The sequence below is a fragment of the Vidua macroura genome, chromosome 3, assembly GCF_024509145.1.
Source record: "Vidua macroura isolate BioBank_ID:100142 chromosome 3, ASM2450914v1, whole genome shotgun sequence".
Classification (NCBI taxonomy): domain Eukaryota; kingdom Metazoa; phylum Chordata; class Aves; order Passeriformes; family Viduidae; genus Vidua; species Vidua macroura.
The window spans coordinates 4212790-4240356 of NC_071573.1; the positions used below are offsets into that span (position 1 = coordinate 4212790).

At 45.5% G+C, this 27567-nt stretch overlaps 1 protein-coding gene and 1 long non-coding RNA gene across 16 annotated transcripts in view; both read left to right on the plus strand.

Annotated features, from left to right (window-relative positions):
- The first annotated feature begins 224 nt into the window (after nt 1-224).
- LOC128805425 (uncharacterized) lies at nt 225-4945 on the plus strand. Its single transcript, XR_008436429.1, has 4 exons — nt 225-314; nt 1007-1124; nt 3980-4053; nt 4145-4945. It is a non-coding gene; the product is annotated as an uncharacterized LOC128805425 (long non-coding RNA).
- A 12203-nt stretch (nt 4946-17148) lies between these two features.
- The window catches only part of EHBP1 (EH domain binding protein 1), a 206149-nt gene continuing 195730 nt past the window's right edge, over nt 17149-27567 (plus strand). For 7 of the 15 annotated variants that reach the window (XM_053973084.1, XM_053973086.1, XM_053973090.1 and 4 more), the window contains exons 1-2: nt 17150-17385; nt 18451-18863. In XM_053973084.1, coding sequence (XP_053829059.1) covers nt 18760-18863 — 104 coding nt within the window. In that variant the 5' untranslated portion in view covers nt 17150-17385; nt 18451-18759. Of the gene's footprint in view, nt 17386-17589; nt 17626-18450; nt 18864-27567 lie in introns of those variants that run through there. The other 8 variants (XM_053973088.1, XM_053973094.1, XM_053973095.1 and 5 more) reach the window with 3 other exon arrangements.

The following is a 27567-nucleotide window of genomic DNA, read 5'->3' on the forward strand; positions in this document are numbered from 1 at the left end:
TCATATTCAGGCCTGTTAACTGTGTTAGTTAACAAAGGAGAGCATTCAAAAGCCTGCTCAGAGGCATATTTGTCTTCTTTTTCTTTCTTCTTTTTCTTTTCAATTTTCTTCCTCCTTTCTAAATGGAAACCAACTTTCCCAGCAGAATGTTTTACAGAATCTGCTTCCTTGAAACCAAAATGAGGCAACAGCTGTGCTTGCAGCAAGTTGCAACATCTCCTTGCTGGATGGAGGCACATCTTGTCACAAGTGGTGCTGGTAGCAAAAGCTCAGTGGAAGAACCTGCCTGCCTGGGGGCTGTTCACTCCTCTGAGGTGAGCTGGAGACACAATTTCACTTGGTTTCTTTGAAGGGAGAGCTGTACTCCACCCAAGGTCAATGAACTGAAGCTTTAGTAAACCTAGATAAAATCCTAATATGAGATGATCAGCCTGCTGCTTTGATGAAATCAGAGCACAAGTGTTGTAAATATGCGTCACTGAGCAGCTTTAAAATCATAATGCAATGATTTTAGACTGCTTTCAGGTCCAACTGAGCCATGCTTAAAGTCGTGTGCTTGGTACCAAAGTCCAGTAAATTATTTGTATTCATATGTCTTGTGTGGTTCTTGGAAACTTTCTGAATGTGCAAATTCTATTTTGTTTAGGGGAAAAAAGGCAAACCAAGCTTGCCTGCCTCTCACTACTTGTGAGAAGGTCTTTCTCAGAAAGACTTAAGAGCCTTGGGCCTTTTTTTGTTTTCTTAGAAAACAGGAAATGAATTTTAGTTCTGCAGTTGCTTGCTTAAGTGACTTGCTTTCTACGATCACTTCTGGGTTCTGGAATGCTGCAGAAATTATCTGAGGGCATTTTCAACACTTCAAAATTAAAATCAAATTGCTTGAAATCGTGCCAGCATTTTAATGAAAATTATTTTCTTTAAACAAACACTTGAGGACTTTCAATTTTTTTTTTTTAATCACAAGAGTATTCTTAACCTAAACACCTTTTCTTTGTGGTTTTTCAAGGACCCCATCTGCAGTGCTACAACCAGATGTGTCTTTGCATGAAATCAAATTCAAGATCTGCTCAGCTGAAAACTAGATGAGCGAGGAACACTCATTTTCACACAGCACAAAGTTGTAGGTAGGTGTGACTGCAAGCACCATCTCTGCCTCTGTGCCCACAGAAATGCCTGGGCAGAAACAGCAGCAGGGGTTTTGCTGCATGGGGAAGGTCAGGCACAGGGTGAGCACTGTGCAGCTCCCAGGTTGTTCTCAGTCCATCCACAAATGCTTTTAACAAGTGCTGTCACTCCTTTGCTGAGAAGGACACATGTAAGCAAAAAATGACCATGCAGCACAAGGGATTCCAGGGCTTCCATGTGTTTCTCCAACATATTATATTTTCTGATATTCACTGAGATATTAACTATTGTAAAATGCAGGTGAACCCAATGGGAAGAAATGGTGATGTCCAACTCCAGTTCAGAAGGCTGAATGATTTCTTTATTATAACTATGCTATAATAATTAATATACTATAGAAAGGAAGATACTAAAACTACAAACCTACTTTTCTAACTACCATATCTCACTAACTAACAACTCATGACCCTGTTTGGAGAGTCCAGCCACAGGTGGGCTGGATTGGCCACCAGGCTCAAACAACCCTCACCAGAATCCAATCAAGCAATCACCCCAGGTAAGCAATTCTCCAAGCACATTCCACATAGGAAAAACAAGGAGCAGAAATAGAAATTGTTTTCTCTTTCTTTCTCTCTGTGCACCTCTATGAAAAACCCTGAGAGAGAGAGAAATGCGCTTGCCACAATAAATAAAATTAGAGCAGGCTGCCTACAAGATAAATTCCCTAATAAAAATGTTGCAACATCCCTAACTTTCCTAGCCTTTTCATGCATCATAGGTAAACTCTTTAAAAAAGAGCTGGTACAAGGGAAACAGTCTAAGTCCTTAAGATCTCCCCGCATGTAACCATTAAAGTTACAACACTGCAACCTAGAGATGTTACGAACAAACAAACAAAAAAGCTACATAAAACCCTTTCAGCTTTATGGACATGGCAGCCCTTCAGATCATGGCACCAGGAGATTCTGCTTTGACACATATTGCCATATATTCTGAAGATAAATGCTGTTACCCTCAGCTTGCTTGTGCTTTGCTGGCTGGGGCTGGAACTGCAGAGATGTCAGTGCAGATAGGATCTCCCAGAGGCTTATGCTGGCCAGGAAAATGCTGGCTGGGAAAAAGATGTGGGATGTGTCCAAATAAGAAGAGTCTGGAAGGAGTTTGTGATGGTCTGTTATTTCACTATGAGCTAGGAGATGTGAAATTTCCTTTTCCGGATGAGCGCATTTCGTGTTTTGCATAAGAGAGCAATTGCTTCTTGTAAGACTTAGCATTTCTGCTAATTTAATGAGCTATCCATACAAATGGGCTGCATTAGTCATTGGAAAAGTTCCTTTTCAAGTTCCACAAGCATGTTTTAGACCTCTTGATAAAGCCAGTAGCATGCTGGACTTCCACAAGCAGAAAGACCTCCCAAAGTATGCAAGCTATTCCTGGCATGTTGTATTCTCAACACGTCAAGGAAACATGGATTATTTTTACACAAACAGGCAAATCAAAATGGTTCCTTAGCAAGCTCCCATGAACATTCTTGGACCCTGAGAAGGAAAAGAATAATGAAAAGTAAGAAAAGTAATTGCTTCTGAATTAGGTTTCTTAGATGGATGTGTTGTCACACATTCAGCAGTTCATTTGCACCAGTTTGGACCTCTGATGAATGGTGGAGGGAGTGAAGGATAAAACAGAAAGAACAAACAAGGGCCATGAATTAATCTGGATATTTTATACTTGAGGTTTTTTTTTTCCATACTGTGTATTTATCTTCAAATGTAGACTGTGATGAACTCCAAACACTTTTGGAAGTTCTTTTAATAGCTGTTGATTGAAAGGTGAAGGTGTTGAGAGGGAAAGGATCTCTGGAGCTGAGTGGGCCAGTGTGGAAAGGACAGGCCAACATCTTGCTGGAAACCACAAAGCAGCACAGCAGCAAAACCCCTGGAGCGTCCTCAGCTCCCCTGACACTGCAGCACACAAATTTGGCATTAGGTCTCACAAACATTGGAGCTGTTCTGAAACTCCCTGTGAAGGATTACAAATGCTGACTGCAGTTTCTAGACAAAGACAGTAAGATATCACATCTCTGGCCCCAGCTCAGTGTTTTATGTCTGAGCTTGTGTTACCATGTAGGGTCCCTATGCATTAAATTGCCTCAGTCAAAACCCAGTTCTGACACCCACCAAATAATCCTGTGATTTACCATAATCCTGTGATTATGGTAAGACAATAAAAAGTACTGCCTGACCTCAGCATTTTTCCCATTTCAGTGCAAAGAACTATTTTTCCACACAGTGAAGGGACTTTTAACAGAAAAGAGGTGTAAAGCATGCATAAACAGTGACACTTAATGTGCATCCTCATCCATAGCTCCTTCTGTGGGTAGTGTGGTTACTGGTTCCACGCTCATGTTCAAATTCAGGAGCAGCTCCTGCTGCTTGGGCTTGGTGCAGACTCAGCCAGCAGCCTTGAGCTTCATCTTAGCCCCACTACTGTCATTAATGCAATGGTACCAATAACTATCAATAATGACACCTTCACTCAGTGGGAGGGTGGTTTTATTGCAAGTGCTTTATCCCAGGAAAAGCAGAAAAGGGGACTTTTGTGCAGCCAAAACCTGCAGCAACTGGGTGCTGCTGGGTTTGGTGCTGGGCAGGGCTGGGAGCTGGACACGATGATCCCTGTGGGTCCCTTCCAGCTCAGCTCATCCTGGGACCTGTCAGTGGCTCCTCACCACAGGGACACTGCTGCTGTGTGAGCTGCATTGTGGCTGCAGGAAATCAAAGTTCACGCTGCCTTCTCTGTTTTCCTTCTGTTTTTCTAACCTTGCACCTCAAGTTTGCCCTCTCTCCTCTGACAGGCCTCAACAGGAAGCTTTGAATGTGGTGCCAGCACAACAGCAGTGAGAGAAAATAAGACAAGTACCTCCAAGATGTAATAAATACTACTGTTACTTCCTATTGTTCATTTGAATCTCCACTCCTGAGAACTTGAGTTAAATCCGATTTTTTCCTTTTTTTTTTAGGCAGAATATCCAGCAAGTTATAAAAACAGCATCACAAGGAGGTCCTAAGATGGGGCTTGCTCCAGTTTTCCTGCTGAGCATGTGTTTAGGAATTGCTGCTAAAAAAAAGTCAGAGAGGATGGTAGTTCTGTGCTGTCACGTGGCCTGATACAGTGCAGAATCTGCTTAGCATTCTTGAAGGGAAATTATCCAGTGCTGCAACTCACAATTTATAATTGGTTGCATATTAATAGCTAAAAAAGGCAATAAAATCCACTGTGTGTCTAAAAAAAAAAAAAAATTGTAAGTAGGAGTATTACAAGCTGAGCAGTGAAAAACTGGAAGACTTCTTGGCTAGAGCAGGGCTGTGTGCAGCGTTGTTTCTCCTGTATTAATTACAAGCAATTTTAAATCATCTCCTTCCTTCAAGGAAGGATTTTGTTCAGCGTTTTTGTTAATTTTAATCTTGCTAGCGTGATACTCTCTTGCAACCTCTCCCTTGTGTCATAACAGTGAGACATGCTGCCTCTTTTGTCCCTGCCCTTTGGGAAACACAGTTACTGCTGCTCATTGCCTAACCCTGCTGTCGTGACTATCAGTACACCTCCCTTGAAAGGAAGAGAAACCAAAACTCAGCAGCAGAATTGTTCTTCCCCCCTCTCTGAGTTCACTTTTATGTGTAGTATTTAAGCTAGATTGTGTGAGTGCCTAAAGAAAATCGGGGGTTTAAAATGTATGGTGCTGCTGTATTAGAGTGGAAAGCTTGTTATTCAGCACGCTAATTATTTCTGAGTCACTGTATTTATGAAATGTCATGTAATAACTGCTTCACCACCACGAAAAATAAATAGTGCAAAAGCAGGCACTTTATGATTTTGACATTTTAGTGTATAAACATATTCCCGAGTCTCTCTGGGGGCTACTGGGAATCTGATAATGTTTTTTTGACATCTAAAAAAATGACATTGAATTTCCCAATCTGTAACACTCCATATGTATCATTAGTGCTGAGCATTTTATTACAGCCTCAGTGGCACTGCAGTGCAAGTGTCAGCTGCAAAGAGAAAACGCACAAAGGTGGGGTTGTGGAACTGGGGGGGGACAAGAGGGTAAAGCCTGGCAGTGCACACCTCAGAGCCCGTGGACCAGCTGTAATGGCAGATCCCAGGCCATGCTGGGACACCAGAATTCCCCTGCAGCTTTTTTCATTTCAGGATGGATTACAAAGCCCTTGCTGAAGGAGGCCTCCTGCTCACACTTATCACTAGAGGGTAAGTCAGGCTGGGGTTTTGTCAAGCCCTGTGTGAATGACCTGTTAACTCCAGAGTAACTGGGACACCTTGAGTGACACCATGGGAGTGAGTACAGAGGGGAAGGAGGATGGGTTGCTGCCCCATGGGTTTCTGAGTAGTCCTGCATGGTCCCTGAGAACAATGGGTGGATGCTTACCAGAATGTGTGACTTCAGGAAATGCTGTGCCTGAACCCAGGCCTTCTGTGCTCCTCTGCAAAGCTTGCTTGGTGTTACTCAAGTTGTGGGTCATTTACATAAATGCTGGGAGAAGTGTCTTTTGACATAAGTTATCCAGCACCTTTTGGGAAAGGAGTGAGGGATGAGGAAGCAGTCACAGCTTCAGAAAAACTCAAATTGTCACTGAAAATGACAGAAATGAAAATGAGAGGAAGCCATCGCCGCTGGTGATGGGGTCAGTCCTCCCCTTTCTGACACAGTGCAGGACAGCAGCCTCTTGTCAGAGCTGCCACACTGCTCCACATGTACATGAGTACAGAACTGGCCCCTGAAATCATGGGGGATCTGGCTGGGTCCGGCTTCCTCTGGAATCCTCTGATTCCTTCCCCCTCAGGGAAATCCCCAGAGCCCTCCCTTGGAGACACTTACCATAGTTCCCCCCACCTGGGCGGACAGAAAGCTCTTCCTTATGGACTTTTGCTTCACACTGATCCATCCCAGTTCCTTTCCCCACCGTCCCCTGGTTTCTCCTTTCCCTGTTTCCTCATTGGTTGTGGCCCCTTCTTCTCTGAAAGCCGATGCCCTTTGCCCTGCCCTTTGTACCGCCCCCCTACTTAAACCTCGTGCGGAGCACACGCTCCCCTCTTGTCTCTGGTTCCCTTTTTGGGTGCTGCAGTGAACCTCGCTGGAACTGACCATACAAAAGGCCCTTCTGCCTCTCTTCGCTGAGCTAGCCAGGGTGAGTGTGGTGTGTGTGGACTTGACTGCCTTGCCTGAATGCTTACCCGAGTGGCTTTTCCACGGGAGATGCTTATTGGGAAATAGGTGGCAGCAACCACCATCTAAACCCCCGTGCTGCTACAGCTTCCTCTGAATTTACAGCAGTTGGCAGACTGAGGTGACACATCCTCTCCTCAGTGCTTTCTTTACCTGTTGGCATCAAAAATTTACAAGGAGTGTGGAGTGTGATCTACCATACATTTTGCTGGAAGTGGTGAAATTATTTACCCTTTCCACATTGGGATAGAGTGGTTATCCTTAGAACAATCAACCCCCTGAGCTGGTAGGCAGGGACAGGGAGCAGAAAAGACCCCCTGTGATCTAGGAGAAGGTAGGTAGTGACCTGCTGTGCCACTTAGATGCTCACAAGTTCTGATGGGCAGAATGGGATTCCCCTGAAGGTACCAAGGGAACTGCTGGGAGGGCTCCCCAAGGCACTGCCCATCATTCACCATCACCCTGGCTGACCCAGAGGTCCCAGGGGACCGGAGGTTGGTCAGTGTGACACCCACCCACAGGAAGGGTTGGAAGGAGGAGCTGGGGAACTCCAGGCCTGTCAGCCTGACCTCAGTGCCTGGGAAGGTTTTGGAGCAGATCTTGAGTGTGAGCACAGGGCACACACAGGACAGCCAGGGGATCAAGGACAGCCAGGATGGGTTTAGGAAAGGCAGGTCCTGCCTGACCAGCCTGATCTCCTTTTATGATCAGCAATAAGTGCCTTGTTGAACACAGTAACCAGTGAGTGGATGTGGCACTCAGTGCTGTGGTCTGGTTGGCAAAGTGGTGATTGGTCAAAGGTTGAACTTGATGATCTTGGAGGTCTTTTCCCACCTCAATGATTCTATGAGTCTATGATGTTATGTTGTATTTCTTTTCTGACTTTTCTATAAATACAAGCAGCTATTAAGAATGTCTCTGACTATTATATCCAAGGATAAGTGTTTGAGATACATGAGAGATACTCAGGGAATTGGTAAGCCTTCAGTAGAAAAAAATGTCCTGAGATCAATTTCCTGATTCAGGAGTGAAGTCGTCATATCATATAAAATGTAATGTAATTGTCCATAGCCCTAATAAAATCTTGACTTTTCCACCAAGCTTTCATCTATAAAAATCAAATTTATCTGGCATTCGTCTGCATTTTGAAAGGGATAGGGATTTTTTGAAATAGATATGATAGTAATCCTTTATGGTACGCTAATATAGGAGAACAATAATTTGTTGCGTTTTCTTCACACAGAAACAATCAGCTTGGAAATGTGCATAATAATTGTCTTTGTCCTTCATTGTCACAGGCTATTAGCTAATGAATTTAAGCTGTACTTGGCTCTTGCTCCAATAAGAAAACTACATTAGAGATCTTGTAGCCTGGGTATTATATAAAACCTTTCAGTGGGTTTTATTTTAGTCTCACTGAGGTGATGCTGCCGTGGGCTGAGGAATGCATCTCAATTTTGTGGTGAGCAGTGAGGTCAGCATGGACTGATGCAGTGACTCAAGCAAGCTGAAGGGCATCTACAGTTACTGAAGCTGCCATGTGCCAGACCCTCTTTGTTTGGTTCCTTATACTTTAGCCAAACTTTTCATGCCTACTCTTGTGACAGTTTCTGGTTCATCTTTTGGCTGGGAAGATTTGCTCAACTCATTCCAGCAGTACCAAGATTCATGCTAGGAAAAAGAAGTAGTTTGGGCAATGCTTTAAATAAACAACAGGCTCACATTAAGTTGCTCAGTTTTACTGCCTATGCAGTTTGCCCTCTCAACAATGAGGCTGGCAAAAGAAAGCCCTGTGATGGAAGAAGTGCTCTTCACTGGCCTGAGCAAATAGGAGCTGTTGCTGCTGCATGGACACAGCGATCTGCAGGCCAGCAGAGGGGTGCAGTGGGATTGCTCTTTGGGATGCCAGCTGCTGCAGCCTCCCAAGAGGCACTCCTGCTGCCCAGCCATACTGGGACACACCAGTCCTCCAGTGACTCTGCCCTTGTCCCCAGCTGTGACACAGCTGGGGAGTGACACCCCATTCCTGCTGCTTCATGCCTGCTCACAGGAAAGAAACAACCCACGAGTTCAGTTGGGTTGCTGCCACCTTTGGGCTGCCAGAATGGCATGCAGAACAGCTGGAGCATAAGGCAAAATCCATAGCACTGTCATTTGTGTTTGGCATCTTTATGAGAAAAAAGGACCTGAAACTTCTGGGCATTACTTTGTATCTGAGCTTTTAGCTCATGGATGTCTTGGAAGGAGAATGGATGGTGAGTGTGTGGTAAACATCTGCTGCAGACACTCTGTGTAGAACATTGTTGCACAGCATCATTCTGTGCCTGTTCAGGGATTATTGCTACTGCACAAGCTGCAAACCACAGCAGTCAAGGGCTGGCTGTGGCAAAACATGGTCAAGTTTTGCTGTGTCCTGCAGACAGAGATGGCCCCAGGCAGCTGGTAGTGCAGGGTACTTCACCTGCAAAGTCATGTGAGAAATGGCTTGGGATTGCCACTCCTGTTAACAGGCACCATTTGCTCCCTTACCTCCTTTCATCTCCAAACCCAGACTCTGGGCTTTCCGTGGCCGGCAGCCCCGCCTTTGGCTGTCCCATCTGCCTCCTCAGGTAAATGTTTTGATGGGTAGTGCAGGAGATGTACTGAATGCTGTGCCCCAAGCCATGGTGTAAAATGAGCATTGCTGGTGGCTGAAGCAGTGGCTGGAAAGCTTTGATGCTCCGAGGTGTGCAGGGGGCAGGTGCCAGGTAGCAGTGATCACCCATTTTCCTAAACTGGCAGCACTTAGAGCCCTACTGACAGAGGTTGACTCACCAGAAGTAAATTCAATATGCATGAAAGGACTCTTGTTCTTCCTCAGTGGAGAGCATAAAGACATACTGTCAGACAAATTAATCTCTCTCTGATAATTTTCTTTTCAACATCATTGAACTGTCATTTCTCCTGGGCTTTGCCAGAATGTTTGATGTATCCGTTGTTTTCCAAAACAGACAGATTCTGCTAGCTTGACTGATACAGGAATTCCTGCCAGGAAGAGAGATGCTGAGATGCTTCTACCAGCCTTGTGCTGTTGTTGTGCAGGTCCTTTGCTCAGCTCTGGAGCTCTGGTTAGGGATGAAAGGAAGGTATCTTGGTGATTGATTAGGTTGCATCTCCTAGTGCAGCAATGGAATTGTTCCCAGCACTTGACCTGGGCTGGGAGCACATTTGCTGGGGTTTTGGTTTTCTACTTTTTTTTTTTTTTTTTTTTTTTTTTTTTCTGGAGAGAAACTCATTTACACCTCCAGGTCTTTAACTTCAAAACTAGTGATTCAAGGTTGCCCCAGGCACAAGAGTGTCACCTATCTCCACTTAGGAAGTAGCTCCAAATAGAGATTTCCTGTTTTTTTCTGTTGTCCGTCTACATGGCTGACAAAGCAGTCACTCCTTCTAGGCATGTGTGAAGTGTCAGTAAGATTCCTAAAACTAGTCAGTGAAAAAAAAATTGAATTTCCCATCCAAGACTGTGGATGAAAGCTACCTACACTGACCAACCTCCTCCTTCAGCCTGGGACTTGCTGAGGGCTCTGCCATAGGGATACATGGTCCTTAAGGCTGCATTTCCTCCATAGCTCTTGCAGAGGAATTTAACAGAAATAACAGAAATAAAGTTGTGAAGTGGGAGAAACAGGAGGAGCCCAAACATAACCATGATCTGGGGAAAATAAGTCCTACATCCCATTTGTCAGCTCTTTTATTTTTGGAAGATAACTGTCCCCATGTTTTCTGACAGTGTGACTTCAATATATACAGTCTAAAAAGTATAGAGGGAGATTAGTGATAACTCAGTTAAAAATAACTTGCAACACCATTTAAATCCCTGTGGGTTAATCTGGGCAAAATGAAGAACAGTTTCTGAGTCTGGAATTTTCTAACTTGGCTGTGATTATCTAGTTTAATTTCCAGATTAACTAGAGATATTTATCTAAACTGAGTGGCTGCTGGGGTATTAAAAGGAGCAGGAAACTTTGGAGTAATTTTTACAACACAGTTAATTGCTTGTCCTCTCAAAGCTGAGTCTCTCTGCACCATTTCAAGCCTGCCCAACACCATTACTGCAAACTCTTCTCCACTTGAATGTCTTGCATACATGAGCAGGTCCTTGGGGTTCGTTTTTATGAGCTGTAACTGTGATAATTGTACCTCTTCTCCAGGCTGAAGGCCACACCACACATAATATTTCCACCCTGTGCTTTGAGATATTTCTCTTCAAGCACCAATGTCCCATTGTGTGATGCTTGGGATTCTGGCTGTACAAGCTGTTAGCTACAGATTTTCCCCCTTAGTCTGGTAGGAACACCTTTTTGCATAACAGATTATTTTATCACATCTGTAAGGTAATTGCTTCTCCACTGCCTTCCAAGAAAGCCTCAGATTTGATCTATGATGGCCTGTGCATTCCTAATGCCTGTACTCCAAGGAAATGTACCCCTGATACTGATGAACTGTGTAGATGACTGATGGTGTAGATCCAAAGTTAACTGGGCATTCTCTCGAAAGGTGACATATATTATATTTGGGCAAAGAGGAGTTTCCTGAATAATCTTTAGAGACAGCTGTGTTATATTTTATGATTTCTCTGGTAGTTACAGAAATGCAGATAAAATGCAGATTACATTTTTCCAGCTTATTATTCTGATTGCATGTCCAGCCACTGATTTTTGGATAAACAGGATCACAGTAGAAAAAAATGCATGGGGCTGTACAATCTTCACTCCTTGACCTTCCCACCACTGAATCTGCAGCTTCCTTAGTGCTACCATGAAGCATCTAGAGCAGGTTAGTCAGAGATTTGTTGTAGCCAGGATCATGTAAAATGGACATGGGAGCCAGGAAACAAGTCTGCCTCTGAACTTGCTCCATCTCTTACTTTCTCCTATAGCTCTTAGAAAGAGCTCCACCTGGCTTCACCCTCCTGTCAGGGAGCTGCAGAGAGGGATAAGGTCCCTCCTGAACCTCCTTTTCTCCAAGCTGAGCCACCCCAGCTCCCTCAGCTGCTCCTCCTCAGAACTGTGCTCCAGACTCTTCCTCAGCTTCACTGCCCTTCTCCAGACACCCTCCAGCACCTCAATGTCTTTTTTTTGTCCTGGGGAGCTCAAACTGGACACAGAACTTGAGGTGTGGCCTCACCAGAGCCCAGTACAGGGGGTGATCGCTGCCCTGGTCCTGCTGGGCATGTTATGTGCTGTTTATTCTCAAAAGAGAGGGAGGAAGGCATTCTTTGCCTCATTAGTGCTGCAGGATGTCATATACAAGCATAATTACACTCTGCAAAAAGGCCAGGGAGACCACACAGGAAGGGTATTGAAGAACTGGAAAGGGTACAGGAGACACGGAGCATTGCAAAAAATTGAAAGTTGCTATTTATGGACAAAATATCGGCTGCTTCTTTTGTTTTTTCGATTTTTTTTTTTTTTTTTTGAGAAGAGAGAAGCAAGGGCTACTAAAAGGTGTAAACAATTTAATGGGTATCAAAAAGTAATGACAAAACTCATTCAGACCATTGCAAGCTGACTGACAGGTGAGTTGATAATAAATTTGGAGAAAACATCACAAATCCAGAGTGTTCTGATCTGGAGCAGGGAAATGCTTTTTGTAGCGTGGGGTCTCCACCATCAGTGCCCCATTTTTGCTCTTTCTTCCACAAGCTGAATTGCATTGTGACTTCTGCATTTCAGGAATGCGACTCCTGTCCTTGACCTCCTCTGCAGATAAATACAACGTGCCCTTTACTGCTGAGTGGTTTGGGAAGGATGTCAGTCAGGCAAGAGAGGGGAGATAGAGGAAAGATAGATGAGGATGTTTTGCATCTGCTCTTTTTCTGAACCATCCTGCTTGACTTTGCCTACAAGGCTTTGGACAGTGGGGTTAAGCGGAGCAGGCCAGGAGTACCGGGTGCCTCTGGGGTGGCATCATGAAGCTGGGCACAGGAGAGCAAAGGGGCTGTGACATGAGGCTGCCACTCGGGGAGCTGGCATTTTGGGTACCCCCTCTGGCACAGAGTCTGCAGGGGAGGCACAGCAGGGTCTCACCACATACAAGTGCAGGCTCCAGCCACAACAAGGGAATGGGAGAACAAACAATCCATAAGAAAGGGGGGCTGGTGAGTTACCCCAGCCCCTGGCTCTGCAGATTGCTTTTGGCAGCAGGGCTCTCCAAGGGGGCAGGCTCTGGATTAGGAGGTGTCAGACAGCAGGTGCCTGTACACAGCTCCACTGGGACCTGGGCTGGGCTGGGAATGCACAGGAGAGCTGGTCCATAGGCAAGAGCCAGGCTGGGCTGCTTGCCTCTACAAGAGCAGTAACAAAACACAAGCCCACCAGAGTGCATCCCAAAATACTTCTTTTGCTGGCAAGGCAAGAACAAATGGTGGTGTTTCTGTGCCTCGTGCCTTAAGCACAGCTGGGAGTATTGCTGAAATGATCTGTTTTCAGTCTAGGCTGTGATAGGAGCTGGGCTGTCAGGTTCTGCAGTGTGGGAATCGCCTTTTCCCAGCTGCCAGTCTCAAAGTCAAGCTTTCTGAGCACAAATAAAATGGGATTTTGCACACACACAACCCTTTTCAACTGTCACTGATATTTAGCAGAGGGAATATTCAAAACATTATTCCCTCCAATACAGAATGGCTGCTGGGTATTACCAGACCATGTGAAATGACATCTGAGTGGAACTTTATCAGCAACAAACAAGAAACAAATGAAGAAGGGACGATTAGACAATTCCTTTTTTTTTTTCCTATCTATACTATGATTTGTTATATCTATATATATATACATACATGGGTTTTTAAATTACTGTTGGGATGTGAGGAAGCAAAGAAAAAGAGCAGACAACATAATGTTACTTGTTACAGAAGGGAATGTTACAGTGTCAAGCACCAGTTAGGGACATGTTGGGGAGCAGGAGGGTGGTACTTTACACATATTACTGAGGTCAGCACAAATTCTCCACTACTTTAATTAACAGGGGATCAAAAGTTTTGATGGGATCTAGAAATACAAGGAGGTTAAAACGTGGCAGGTGTGGGCAACCTCATGTACACAGACCTTTGCCTCAGAAAGCAGAATGTTCTTGCAAATCTGACATAATCCAATTCCTTGATTTCCTCGGTGACATTTCTGCAGGCTCATGCACAGAAGGACAGGGAAATGGAGATTTATGACAGCTATTCCTAGCAAAGGTCATTTCTCAATTGGTGAACAACCTGTCCTTAGTCATGCTGATGACGAGGCGTTGAAGGATAAGGGAGAGGCTGGAGAGCTTTAAAGCTTGACAGGGAATAATAGAAACAGAGCATAGATCATCCCTCTGCTTGGGCCAGGAATTCTTCCACCATCAGGCAAAGCCAGGGAACAGGAGGCAAAATCCAGAAAAAAATAAATACACAGGGATTTCTGTGGAGATTGTGTCTGAGTGTCGAGAGAGCAGAGGGAAAAGAGGAGCCACAGAGCAAGAGTTTTTGGATATAAGGGTGTCCTTGGTGAAACCAGCTGCTTCTAAAGAACAGGGTCAGGTTGCTCTGGGGCTTCCCTGGCCAGCCCCACCAACCTCCCAGCTTGAGCAGCTCTCAGCATCCTGTGCCATGTCACTTCCAGGACAACACAGATGATACACAAACACCACAAATATACACAAATACACTTCCTCAGCTGTCCTTCCATAGGCCAGGAAGGCAGCAGGAAGGCAGCAGGTGTGACACACGCATGGTTTAAATAGATTGTGTCACACACGATAAATAATAAAACAGTACCTACCTATTCTTCACATGACTATTCTTCCTGCTTGCAGAAGAGATTTGACACTCTACATATAGTGAAGCACCATTTTTTTTTTTTTCTGTAATCAGATGGACCCTCCTGGGAGTCACACAAGAGTTTTTCACTCAGCTTCTGACCTTAAAAGAGAGCATTGGGTACCTTGGTGTAACCAGCTTGTTTTCAAATTCATAATATTGGATTAAGTAAAAATGTGACCACTTCTCCAAAGCTTGGTTCAGATCCTGAGCTGAGCCATGGTTTGAGCTGGGTCATTGTCACAAACCAGGCTTGTGGCCAGCAGGACCAGTCAAGAGATGTTTGCAATATGGAAATGAAGTCAACACGGGGGCTCCTTGCTGACCCATCGGAGTGCTCTGACCCAAGGAGGAGCTTTGGGGCTCCTCATCCCTGTCCTTGCTAATCCCTTTTTGCCATTTATTGGTTCCTCTGGGCTCTGAGCTGCCAGCAGAAGCCACAAGAGCTTTTGAGTTGGTCTGGTGTAAGACTCAGTCCAGTAACCTGAGAATGCTGTGGTGGCCTCTAACTTCCAATCTGCAGCTGAAGATCTCGCCCTTCCTCCCACAGTAATTCCTCTCACCCTTTGAAACCTCCCAAAGCTTTCCCCAAAATCGCAAGAACTGAGGATGGCTGCTCTTAAAAACTGTAAAAGAGATAATTTGTAGGATAATTGGCTGTGTGGTATTTCTCCCCACACAACAAAGGCAAAAGCAGCCTTATGCTGTGTAGCTCCCAGCCTGGTGTAACCTGAACCCAAAAGCTATGAAGGAAATGGAAAATGTTAATAAATAATGATGTTTGAAACACAAGTCACGGAATAAACCACCAGACCTTCTGTGTTTATTCCACTGGACAGAAAATGTCTATCTCAGTTTGAGGAAAGTAAGATCTTGGTCACAGGTCTTAGGAATTAGCCTGGGTGCTGCAGGTTATTCAGGAGATAAATCAGAGGAGCTCACGGATTAACTTTTGGGAATATACTCAGAATAAAGACAACTTCTGAAATAAAACCAGCACAACTGATTACTTGATATTTCTCTGGTATGAAGAACCAAGGATCTCCTCAGGGCCACTGGAATTTTAAATTGCCTTGCTTGATCCACTTCACAGCTGTCAGTTTTCCATCTGGTATTTTCCAAGTCAGAACCAAGCATTTGTGTGCTCCATACTGCATGTTCTCAGTCTGATGTGCTCTGGAAATCTTGGCCTCATTTCCCAAATCCTAAGCAGGTGATCTGCACTTAAAAAGCCCAGTGATGTCTCCCTCAAGTGTGTTGGAATTACTCTGCGTGTATAGATCAGCTGCAAAACTGGAACAGATACGTTACGACAAATGTACAAAATCTTCAAATCCTTTTGTTTAACTTCAGAAATATTCAGGGGAAATAAAAAAGGATTTTCCAAGAAAATCTGTGTGACTAGTACAACCGTCTGCAACATTTCAGTGTAACACTTTAAAAAAAGGAGAATCACTGCCTCTTCCAGGACAGCTCCAAGTGCACACCCTCTGGCAGCTGGGGTAAGGGCTGAAGAGTAATACATTATAAGCAAAGGGCTGACCTTTTCAATAGCCCAAATATTCAACCTCTCTGAAGTAACTTAGCTCAGCTTAGGCCTGTGGCCATCCACACAGTCATTCTTTCTCTCCTTTCACTCCAGCCACTGAATGCTGGCAGCCTCTGCGATATGCCAGAAGAGCGAGAGGCAGCTTAGGGGAAAGGAGGAAAACACTGGGATAAGGAGCTTTCCAGACTGTGGATCAGGCTTGGACTCCATTCGGTTTGTCATGGGAAAGAAGACAGAGGACTGCAAAGCCCCTAGGCTTCAATTTTACAGCTGCTCTCAGAGCTCCACTGCATTATCTCCCTTATTTCCCTGTGCTTCCACTTGATAGCTGGCTTAGTTTCTGACTCGGATGGCTGATAGGTTTAGGATCAGCTCCCAGAGATCACACAACCACAGCACCCTGACTCTGGAATTCACCTACAGCAAACGGAGCTTTGGAATCCCAAACTCAAATTAATTTTAGATTAACGCTGGAACCCGGCACCGAGGGTTTTGCACCTGGGTCCCCGACACCTCCTTCACGGCACTGCGGCGTAGGAGAAGCGTTCTGCCAGCGTGGCTACGGGGAATTCACAGCCGCATGCCACGGAGATCACCCCCTCACTGCTCCGTTCTCCCTTGCAGGCACTTTAACATCAAACTGCGCACAACATCCAGCCCCCGCCGCCTGGGTGCCGTTCCCTGAGCACGCAGATTAAATCAGCAAAGGAACCTCGTCCTGCCTGCGGTATTTAATTCCCACCAGCTCCCCAACCGCACCCGAACTCCGGAGCCCCTCAGGGACCGCGGCCTGCGCTGCAGAGCTTGGGTCAGGCCTGGCGTTTCACCGCCCCCTCCTCAAGGCGGGCCCAGCGCGGGGACTGTCCCTCGCCGCGGCGCCTCCTCCCCTCCCGCCGCTTCGATCCGCGGCCGCTCGCTCCCTTCGGCCGCCCCGCGCCCACCTCACGGGAGGCATCACTGCTTCCCTCCCGGCTCCCTCCGTCCCTGCCTGACCCTGCCCTGCCCGGCCCGGCCCTGCCCTGCCCGCCGCTCCCCGGCCCTGGGGCGGCGGCGAGTCCCGGGGGCGGCGGCGGGGCCACGCCCCTCCCCTGACAGCCCGCGGCTTTGGGCGCTGACGGACGGCCGCGCTGCCCTATCGGGTGGCACCTTCTCAGGATGGCCCCGCCCCCCGGGCTCTGTGACCAATCAGAGCAGGGCTCTGAGGGCGGGGGGGAGGATCTGCGAAACCCTCGCCTCTCGCCACCTCCCCCTGCGCTGCGCGAGATGATTGACAGGCGCGGCATCCAATGGGCTGCTGAGGGCCCGCGGCGGGGCCAATGACGCGGAGGGGGCGGGGCCCCGGCGGGCGGCGGGGGCGGGGGAGCGGCGGGCCGGGGTGAGGCGCGGCGCAGCGCCGGCAGGAGGGCGATGGTGGCGGCGTGAGGCGCGCTGCGAGCCGCGCTGTCTGCCCGGCCGGCGCGGAGAGCGGCGGGGGAGCGGTGCTCGCCATGAGGCTGCGGGAGGACGGGGACAGCCGCAGGGCGCTGCCGGCGGCGGGGCTGCTGCAGTAATGGGCAGCGGCAGCGCTGACTCTCGCCTGCCGTGTGGTGCCAGCGCGCCCGCCCGGCGGGACCGGCCGCGAGGAGCCGGCGGCAGGTGAGTGCCGCACGGGGAGCCGCCCGTCCCCTCCCGCCGCTCCCGAGGCCGCCGCTCCCCTCCTTGCTCCCCGCCGGTGGCGTTTTAATTTTTAAACGGCTCCGGCTCCCGGCCAAGGGCGGGGGGCGCTGCCCCGGCGGGCTGGGCGCGGAGGTGACACGGGCTGCTGAGGCGGAGCGGGGCGCTCCTCGCCCCGGGGCTCCGTGGGGACCTCCTCTCCCGGGGGCCATTCCACTTCAGGTGGCCTCCTCGCCAGCTTTGATGCCATCCTACCCTGACTTCTCGCCAGCTGCGGCCAGCTTGTGCTTCCCTATATCCCTAATGAAGAGGCTTTTTTCCCCGCACCCAGCGCATACGCTGCTTTCCTTTCGAGGGAGGAGACCCACCTGGGTTTCTCCTCTCCCTTTTCACTTCCCTGATGATCATTCCTCAGTGCAGGATGGAGAGACATTTCCATTTCAATATGATGCAGCGAGGAAGATGGGGAATCCTGGGTAGCCAGGACTCGGGAAATGCCCCTTCCTCTCTCGTCCTCCTCCTCACCCTGGCATAGGCGTTTGGGCAGCAACACCCCCTTTCTGTCTCCTTGCATGATCCTTCTCTTTGGACAGAGGAATGAAAGCGGGAGGTGTGTTTGAGGAAACAACTGTTACACCTTTTGTCATCAAGACAAAGAACTTCATTTCCCCGTGTCCCTCCCTCTGGGTGCATGTTGGCAGCACCTCAGCCACTTCGCACTGCTTCCCGGAGATGCTTCACAAGGATTCGGTGTGGCCCTGAGCTGCCCTTTTTCCTCGTGGCTGCCAATTATGATGTTGCTGATAGTGGGATATGTTGATATGTTTCCGAACAGTCTCGTGGTTTGAATTCCTGAAATTGCTGCAGTATTTTTATTTATTTATTTAATTGGGGTTGGGGGGGGGGGGTGTGGATGACAACAGGAAAGGGCTGTGTTCTTGTGGTTGCTTGTAGTTCTTTGAAAGGTACGAGATCACGTGCAATTGCAGCACTTAGTAAGAAGTGTATTAACCAATGCTGTCTCTGCCTTTCTTATTTGTCTTCCAGTCCTGCAGTCTTCCCTTCATCTACTGTGTGAAGAATGATGATTCCATGAGAGAGCTTCCTTTCCATTACCTGTCTACTGCTACTGCATGCTGCTTCTGGCCAGTGATGAGCCATTCCACTGGACTGGGATTTACCCTGAGGAGGGCAGAGGCAGAATATGAATTGTAGACATCCCGTCAAGTTTCTCCCACACTCTTTTTACTGTGTCTGTATATAAATCTGCTAGTATCAAGCACACACGCTCTTTGAAACCTACATTGCTGTTCACGCAGTTGCTGCTGTGTGAGAGGACTGGTATTTCTCACCATCATGGCTTCAGTTTGGAAGAGACTGCAGCGTGTTGGGAAACACGCATCCAAGTTCCAGTTTGTGGCCTCTTACCAGGAACTGATGGTTGAGTGCACCAAAAAATGGTAAGAAGCAGCTTGTGTTGCTGTAAAAAACAATGGAGTAAGTTGCTGGTGCTGAAATAGGAAGGATGTGTATTGTGTGGTAGGGGCATTGCTCTTGCATCCCCTTGCCTTCTCTTGCCAGCCCACTGCAGAAGCAGCTGCATGAGCTGCTTGTCTTTCTCAGTAGGTGCTGGCTTTGCTGCATGGTGACCCTGGACCTGCTGGATTTGTTCTGTACTATTGATTTTCTAGGCTGGCATTGTTTTTTACCTTGCAGGGGAGGGTATGTTTGTTAGCTGGCATCTGTGACTTGGTGTGGTTTTGGTTGTCAGTTTTGGGTTTTTAGTGGGGCTTTTTGTTTGGCTGTTATTAATTTTTTTTAATGTTTCCCATGAGCTCTTTTCCAACTGCCAGTCCAACTTGGTGATGCTGAGGGTTATCTGCTGACACTTGAGTTGTTTGATGGGGGCATGGGAGATCAGTCCTGGACATGGTGGTCATGGGACATGTGGGTTGGATGCCCGTTTTGATTTTTGACTTCCTTACCTGAGGAGGTCACGTTTTTCCTTCTTTTCCATTTTTCCCTTCTAACTTTTAACAGGAAGGGGCAAGAGGCAGGTCCTTGGGAATTGCCTTAAGGTGTTTGTTTAGTCAGACAGGAATTTTGTTCGATGGTGGTCCAGTTGGATGGCTTTGGAGCTGACTAGACAGCAGCTAATGGTGTGGGTCTGGCACATCATCTTTCCTGTGCAAAATGAGCTTAAATAAATCTTCTAGGCAAGACTAGAAGCAGCTTTTAAATAGTCAGGGGAAGATCTCCAATATATAAATACTCAACTGCTGTTTTATATGTTTGGAATATTGATATTACTGACATAATTCCTCACATTAGTGTGAGCATGTAGTGTCAGGGGATGAAGAAAATACTTTCCAGACCTCGTGGACTGAGATGTTCAAATTGCCTTGTAATAAACTGCAGCCTCCTTTCTAATACTTGGCCTTTCTTCTTGTTGGCAAGTTTGGCACATGCATTGGCTGCTTTCACTGGATATGAGTAATTGCCTCTACAAATTTAAATTCTATCTCTTGGAGTAGGAAATCTCTGTCAAATATGCTGGAAGGCTGCACACTGCTCTGTCTTAAAGGAGCACTGTCAGGTTAAACGTTTTGGATTTTTTTAGCAAGTTGTCTTCATGCCTAGGATGTTTAAGAAACAGAATTTTTCTGGAAGTTGAACTTGATTTTACAGAGTAAACTACAAATGGAAACATTATAGAAGTTGAAAGAAGCTGTCCTTATTATCTTATGGAATCTGCTGTCCCAAAGAGGCCGAGGAGTTTTCCACAGTAATTTTAGTTTGATCAGGTTTATTGCAGCAGCTGGGTTTATTACTTATTATGTTCCGTTTGCATTAACAAGGCTGTTTTAGGTTTCATTTTCATTTTGATTCACTCATTGCTGACAATTTGCAGGATGCTTCAGCACTAAAGTATAAATCTTGCAGGGGAATGTTTGCATTGGAATTGCAGCTTGGTTTAAGAAAAACTCATACACAAAAGTTCTCTTGTAAGTGTCCTATTATTTTAGAAACAGGCAGCTTATTGGTTTATCATAACTGAGAGTGCCCACCTAGCAGAATGTCTGTGTATGAAGTAGTCAGAGGGCCATTCCAAACCTCAGATACGTAACTATTTTTTTTGCAAAAAAGGTCATCCTTCTGAACCTTCATTCTACATTCTTGAGTTTAAATATAGACAAGATCAGTGCTTGTGTTGGTTATTACAAAGGAACAGTATGGTGGTGAAATGTGGATGAATTCTAGGAAAAATCACAATAGGGAAAAACATAACTCATAAAGTCCTTTGACTGTAAGCTTTTTGATTCTGCTTCCTGTTATTTTGAGAACCTTAAGAAAAATGTTCTTTAAGCATGCAACCTAAAATATTTCTGCTGTAAATCAAACTTCTATAGAAACGAAGGGTTAAATATTTATGTATGTTGAGAGCCTTCAACTAAGTGTTTCCCTAACTTTGGAGAAGATACAGTTTCTGTGCATGCCCAAAGGATCACTGCTTCATCTGTTTCTAGGTCTTGCCTCTGAGTCTGGCCCATGTGAGAACAAAACACGAGAAATGAGCTCCATATGCTGTTCTTGCTGAAAGCACTCGATATATATTAAGTGTCAGTGCTGTAGTCTGTAGGTTGTTTGATTGAAATGTAGTAAGCAGTAAGTTATTTTAATGTACTGGCATTTTAACAATGCAGTGTTTCTGGAGGAAAAGAATACTCCATTCATATTTTAAAGTAAATGACAACACAGTCATAAACACACTGGAACTGAGAAGAGTCTGTGAGCAGGAATTGTGCATGACCAAAACAGGCTGTGTGCCTTTTTGTGAACTGTCTTCTGTTAGGTTTGCATTTATCTGACTCTTCAGAAAGAGACTTGTGTGTTAGAATATTTTTGTACTGATTGTGGATGGTGTGCAAGGTTGGGTGAATTTCTGGTGATTGGCTTTACTCTGTTTCCTCTGGGCTTGTATTGATTGGAGGTAGGTTTTTTCTTGTTGTTGTTTTTGGGGTTTTTTGTTTGTTTGTTTGTTTTGACTTGGTGTTTAAAATAACTCCTGCTCCTTTTTTTCTGGCATTCTCCTGGCACTGTGAGAAGTTGCCACTGCTGTGGTGTTGCTGCTTCACTTTTTTCAAGGATTGTATTATCTCTAGGTACAGCAGCATTTGGCCAGATTGGGCTGAAACCTTTCCTTGCTTTTTCTCCTGTCTATAATTTCCTATTCTTGTCCCTACTAATGGTTACAGACAACCACTCACAAATGATTGCTTTTCCTTGGTGGTGTGTTTGGGGGAGATAGGTCGTGATGGAGTGTCCAGTGTTGTCACTGTTCCTTATTTTTCAGATAATTAACAGGACTGAGTCACTTCTGTGGCATTTTGGCAGCTTCCATGGACCCAGACCTAATTATTGTGGTTGCTCAGTACCTTTGAAAAATTGAACAGTTGGTTTATTTAGAACCTTTCATTAAAAATAAATAAATAATCAGACAGAATGTTGTCTTGGCCTTTAATATGGATTACTGCAAAACATAGTACTTTGCATTAATCATATAAGCAGTTGATTTTTTGGAAAGGTGCTTGCTTGAAAGTGCTGGAGTGTGTCATCCTCCGTTTACCCTTGGACTAAGCTGGGGCAGCTCAGGATTTTCCACACAGCCTCCCCAGTGAACTCCAGCCCTGGCCTGAAAGGACCACATGTGATACCAGGGAGTTAATTCAGTGCTTATCCTCAGTGCAGAGCCATTGCACACAACCAGAAATCTGTCTCATTCATTTTGCTTAGGCTTCTACAGAAACAGCTGTATTTCCTGCTCTGGGCTGTCAGGGCAGAGCTTGCTGTGTGGGGCAGGAGCGTGCTGGGCATCCCTGGCAGCTGGAATGCTGTGACTCGTGCAGGGAACCCAGTCCAGGTGCCTGAACTTTGGTGTCAGGCCCTGTTTGGGGTGCCTTTGGGTTTGCTGCCAGTTTGAAGAAGGCCAGGTCTCCTGTTGATCCTGGTTCAAGCTGCCAGCCCAGCATGAATCTCTTGTGTACCCTGGGGCTGCCCAGCTGCTGGAGGCCTCTGTTCTAGTAGCTGAGTCAAGGCTTGTCTGAGATCCAGGCTCAGCAGAGGAGGAAACTTCTCCTTTGGACCAGAGATTAGTTCCAGTACTTGGACCTGAAGCTCTGATAGCAGTTTTATAGAGCTGCTAAAACATCTACTGCTGAACACATGAGCTCTTTAGGGTGGCTTTTTTGTTTCCTTATTGTTGTGTGATATCTCACAAGTCAAAAACTCAACAGAGGCTTCAAATGTAATATTGACTGGTTTCCACAGAGAATGGCTGAATTTAGAGAATTCAGGTTGCCAAGTTCCTAACTTGTCATTGTTCATTGGATGCTTTGATGAACAAGAAAGCTGCTCACCTGAACATAGGTGCTAACTGCTTACAAAGGCTGGAAAAGAGTAAACATAGAGGCTTTTATACAGGATTTGTGTTCAGAAGTTGCTTTAGAGATAAATATGTTATTTCTGTACAATGTTTGTAATGTCTGTCATTTCTTACATGAACTGCTTTGCTTTTAAATCCTGCTTATAAATACAGTGAGCCGTGATGTTTAAAAGGGCTAAACTTTTCATATGTTCAGAAGCTTTAACTGAAGACAGGCTTCATGTCCATGAGGCAAGTTGCCTATTTTTATATCGATTAGGTATGGTCTGAAGTAGGTCCTCTCCTTTCAAATACACATATTTCTCTTTTGGAAATGAAGGAAGGCTTAATCTTTTTTTTTTTTTTTTTTTTTTTTTTTTTTTTTTTTTTTTTTTTTTTTTTTTTTTTTTTTTTTTTCCCAAAAGGCTTTTAGCCATCTGTTTTCCTCTTCTATTGTATTGTAGTTTCATAACTGGATGCTGCAGGAATCTCGAGATTTGGCATGCATTGTGCATGGGAGAGAAATGAGCTTTTTGAGATTGCACGGTTCACACTGATCTGCTTGCCTTGTGCTTGCTGCTTTCCAGCAAAGCCGTCAGTGCCGAAGGCCACCAAGAGAACTGGGCTTAACTGCTTGCTGTAGAATCCTTGTTTGCCTGCATGGGGTCAGGCTGTCACACTGCTCAATTAATTTTCTTGCTTTGCATGGTTGTTAGAGGGGATTTCATGAGTACCTAAGTGCATTTGACTATAAAGGATGATCATATTGAAGCTCTTTGAATTAGTTTTGCTGTGCACTGTGCTGTTGTGTCATGGGCTTGCTCTGCAGAGTTTTTGATCAGGTTGGGGTGTTGGTGATATGGGTGTACTGTAGCATGTATAACCCAATTTCTCCTGTGTTTTATCTTCTGTTCTTGTCAATGAAATTGTACTCTGTCCTTATACATTTATTGAGTTCTAATTCCACACTAAATAATCTCCATTTACAAGTGTGCTTCAGCATTTTCTTTGCCAGTTATTTCTGGTTTTGACTGAGGATTTTTTGAAGGCTTAAACTGTGTGTCAAACATACTCTTTCCAAATAATCACCACCAGCTGCCTTACAGCTGTCTTGCCCCTTTTTTTCTGCAGTCAATTAAAACACATTTACTGTCCACACACAAAAGCAATTCTCCTCTGTCACTTTGGGTCTCTCTTCTTTGTATTAAAAAGAAAATCCTTCATTGAAGAAACTTAGATTTGTTCTTGTGGACTCTGTCAGGAGGTTGTCTATGAATCCCAACTCCTTAATGCCAGCTGCATTCCTTCCCTACCTTGCCAAGCTCCCCTCCTAACCCTTTTTACAGCCTCGGGTCTGTTCCATGGACCACAAATTAGGGATTTCTCATCAGAGTTGCTGTCTGCATAGTGGCAGCAAAGAAATTTCAGTAGGAAAGGTACAGGTGTTTGTGAAGTCTTCCTTGCTGATGACTTTTTAGGTTGTCAGTGCTGTACATTTATACCCATTTTCTATTTGAAGTAGTGTTTTAAGAGTGCTTGTGTCTCTGTGTCCAGTTTCTAAAAGAATGCATTCATAGCTGCAGGCATAAAGTTTAATATCTGTAGGGTCGAAAGATTTGGCATAAATACTTGTTCTGAATTTTGTCTCTGAAAGACACACTTCTTTTCAGCAATTCCTTGTTTCCTGTTCTAGCAGTAACAAAAATAATACCAAAAGCAGAAAATGTTCGATTATATCCAGGTGTAGACAAATTTCATTTTAATGGTCCGTTAGAGTGGTGAAGATGTCTCCTCGAATGAATAAAATACACTAACTTATGTTCTAACATAGCTTTACTTTTTGAGAGAGAAACTGTGTGTGCATAACTTCCTCACGGAGCTTTTGGAACAAATAAAACCTTGCTCTGTTCCTGCAGGCACTGTGGTGCACACATGCAGTAAAGAACGTGTGTTGTTCATTTGAACCCAGTGACTTGAACTGCAATAAAGATTTCAATTTCTTTTTTAGGGTTGGATCCATGTGAATATTCTTTTCAGCTCTTTGTGCTATGAGGTGAAATAAAATGAAATATTATGACATTGTGTAGGCCTCATATGAGCAGAGTCTGCCATCTCTTAGACTGCTCAGCCTGTATAGTGCCAGTCTGTTGCTTCAATTAGTTTTTAATTGGTTGGAGAGAGCTGAAGTCCCTTTCACAGTTTGGTGTGAATAAGGAGAGAGAGAGGAGGAGGAGGCTGGTAAGGTTGACTAAATCTGGGGAAACTACTCTTACAAAACAAACCCTTCAGCTATGGTAGTAAAAGCATTCTGCTTGGGTGGCTTTCTGAGAATATGGGGGTGGGTGGGTGTGTGTTTATTTACTTCTAAAAGCATTCCCAGTTTACTCTGAGGAGAGTGTGTGAAGTGTGTGTTTGTTTCCCTTGCCCCTCTCTCTCTCCTTTCACTCCTTGGGGTAGAAGCTGGCCCTTGCAGGCTGTTTGCCACCTTGGGGGACACTCCTTGAGCTACCCTCGGCACAAAGTCTGTCTTGTGTGTCCTGGAGTGGACTCTGAAACACAGGAACTGTGCCGATGAACTTTTGTTCCTATTAAGATATGCGCAGAGCAGTAGGGTAAATAAAGCTGTCCTTGTTTCCTTCCTCTTGTCTTTATTTGAAGAATGTCTTTCTGCAGTGTACAGTTTGTGTAAGTGCACCAGAGCCTCTCATCTGGAAGCTGTGTGTTTTGGCAGTTGAGGTGTAGGGTAGCTGTGGCTGTTGGCACCTGGAGAGGCATTGCAGGGATTTGGGAACTGTGGGTAAAGCACGAGCTAAAATTAGCAGAACCATAACTAACATTGCTGTTGTCCAAGGCTCTGACTCATGAGGTTTTCTGGATTCAGGAGAGGAGCGGGATGTCACTGTCCCTAAGCAGCAGTTGTGTTCTGCCCTGCAGCAGAGGCAGGGTGACAGTGAGGCTGTGAGGTGTGTTAGTTGAAGTGCCATCAACTTCAGCTCCCATTTGTCAGGCGAGTGTGAACTGTAGCAGCTGAGGAGCAGGCACACCTACCTCCCTTATGCTGCCCTGATGCAATGGGGAGGAAAATCTGCCAGAGCGGTGAGATGAGCCACAGCTGCAGGCAAGAGCATCTCAGAGTGCTTCAGCTAAATCACCCAGATCCTGAGTCAGTGCCCTGTGCTGTCACTGTAGGGCTTCGAAGTGCACAAGCTTTTGAGATGAATCAGAAGTGCATGCCCTTCTGAACTACAGTTTCTAGCTGCCTGCAAACCTGTAAAGATGAGCAGTGCAGAAGTAATTCTCATTTGCCTGTTGAGGCTCTCTTTGTAGTGGAGAGTCATTACTGGGGGTTCTTTTTGTTTCTAATTTATTATTTAAGGAGACTTTCTTGAGGATTACTCCAAAGCTATGGCCAGGCTCTGCAGCTGCTTAACTGTCTGCAGCTGCTGAGCTGCAGTTTCTGTGGCTCTATGTATTTATTTTAGCACAAACTGGTTTGGGGTTTTATTTCATGTGCACACTTCTGCAGTCATTCTGTGGGCTTTGTTTTGGGTGAGCTGCTGTATCAGCTTAACAGCACACAAGCAGCTCTGACCTTTCATTTCTAATGGATCTGTTTTGAAAAATGATTTCGGTGCTGACCAAACATCACAAAGGCAAAATAATTTCTAGTTCCAGAAACAACTGAATTAGGGCAGTCCAGGGTATTTTAAGACTCTCTCCTACCACATCAGTTTTGGCTTCTGTATTGCTGCTGCTCATTTCCTGTGTGCCACCTCCACAAGCACCTGTAAAGAGCAGTCACCCTTCATGTTCAGCGGCTTCTTTTCTCACCAGAGAAGTGCTGTGTGCTGCCTTGGTGCTGTAGGACAGGTCAGAGCTGTCTGGGGCTGGATGGGTGGCACTGGCTGCTGCAGTGGGAGATGTGGCTTCTGATGGGTGCAGCTTTACTGGGAGTGTAAATTCATCTGCTCCTGTTGGGACAAGCCCCATCACCTTTCACCTAGGCCAGGCAGACAAAAGACATTCCCTAAGTCAGCTCTTCCATTAGGTATGTTGCTGCCTGATGCCCTAGGATGATAGCTGTCCTTTCTTTAGAGCTAAGACTTATGCAGTGATGCCTCTGCTTTTACATCTGGTGTCATAAACTTCACTTACCCCTCCCAGCTGTGCTTGGGAAGAGTATTTGCATAGCCAGTACTGTTAATACCAAAAGCTGTATTGAATGAAGTAACTGGAGAATCTGGATCACTGAATCCAGTTGGCAGCACATTGTAGTCTGCCACTCAGCGAGTACTGTGAATTTCCTTGACTTTCTGTGTCTGCTCATTGAGTAAACTCTGAATCCCTTTGTTTATGTCAGTACACAGGAAGAGATTTAAAAGAACAAAAAAGAGCTGTCAAAAGTTCTCTTTTGCAGCAAAGATCTAACTCAGATCTGTAAATTTCCAAACCAACCTGTTGCTGATTTGTCTTTGGTTTATTAGCAGAGGATTTAACCTTGACAGCTCCTGGTGACACCTGATGTTGTTATAGCTCTGGAGTTACAGCTCTGGCCACGCTGACAGGTGGGCAAATCTATTTGCCTGTGTTTTCTAGCTGTACCTGTCTTTTATCAGTTATGTCTCTTGGAAAACTGATTTAGTGGTTTGTCATTTCCTGTAGGTAACTTGAGCAATAGTTTTTCACCGCAATAAAGCTGTGAAAAATATCAAGAGAGCAAGATTTTTAAACTTGTTTTTTGC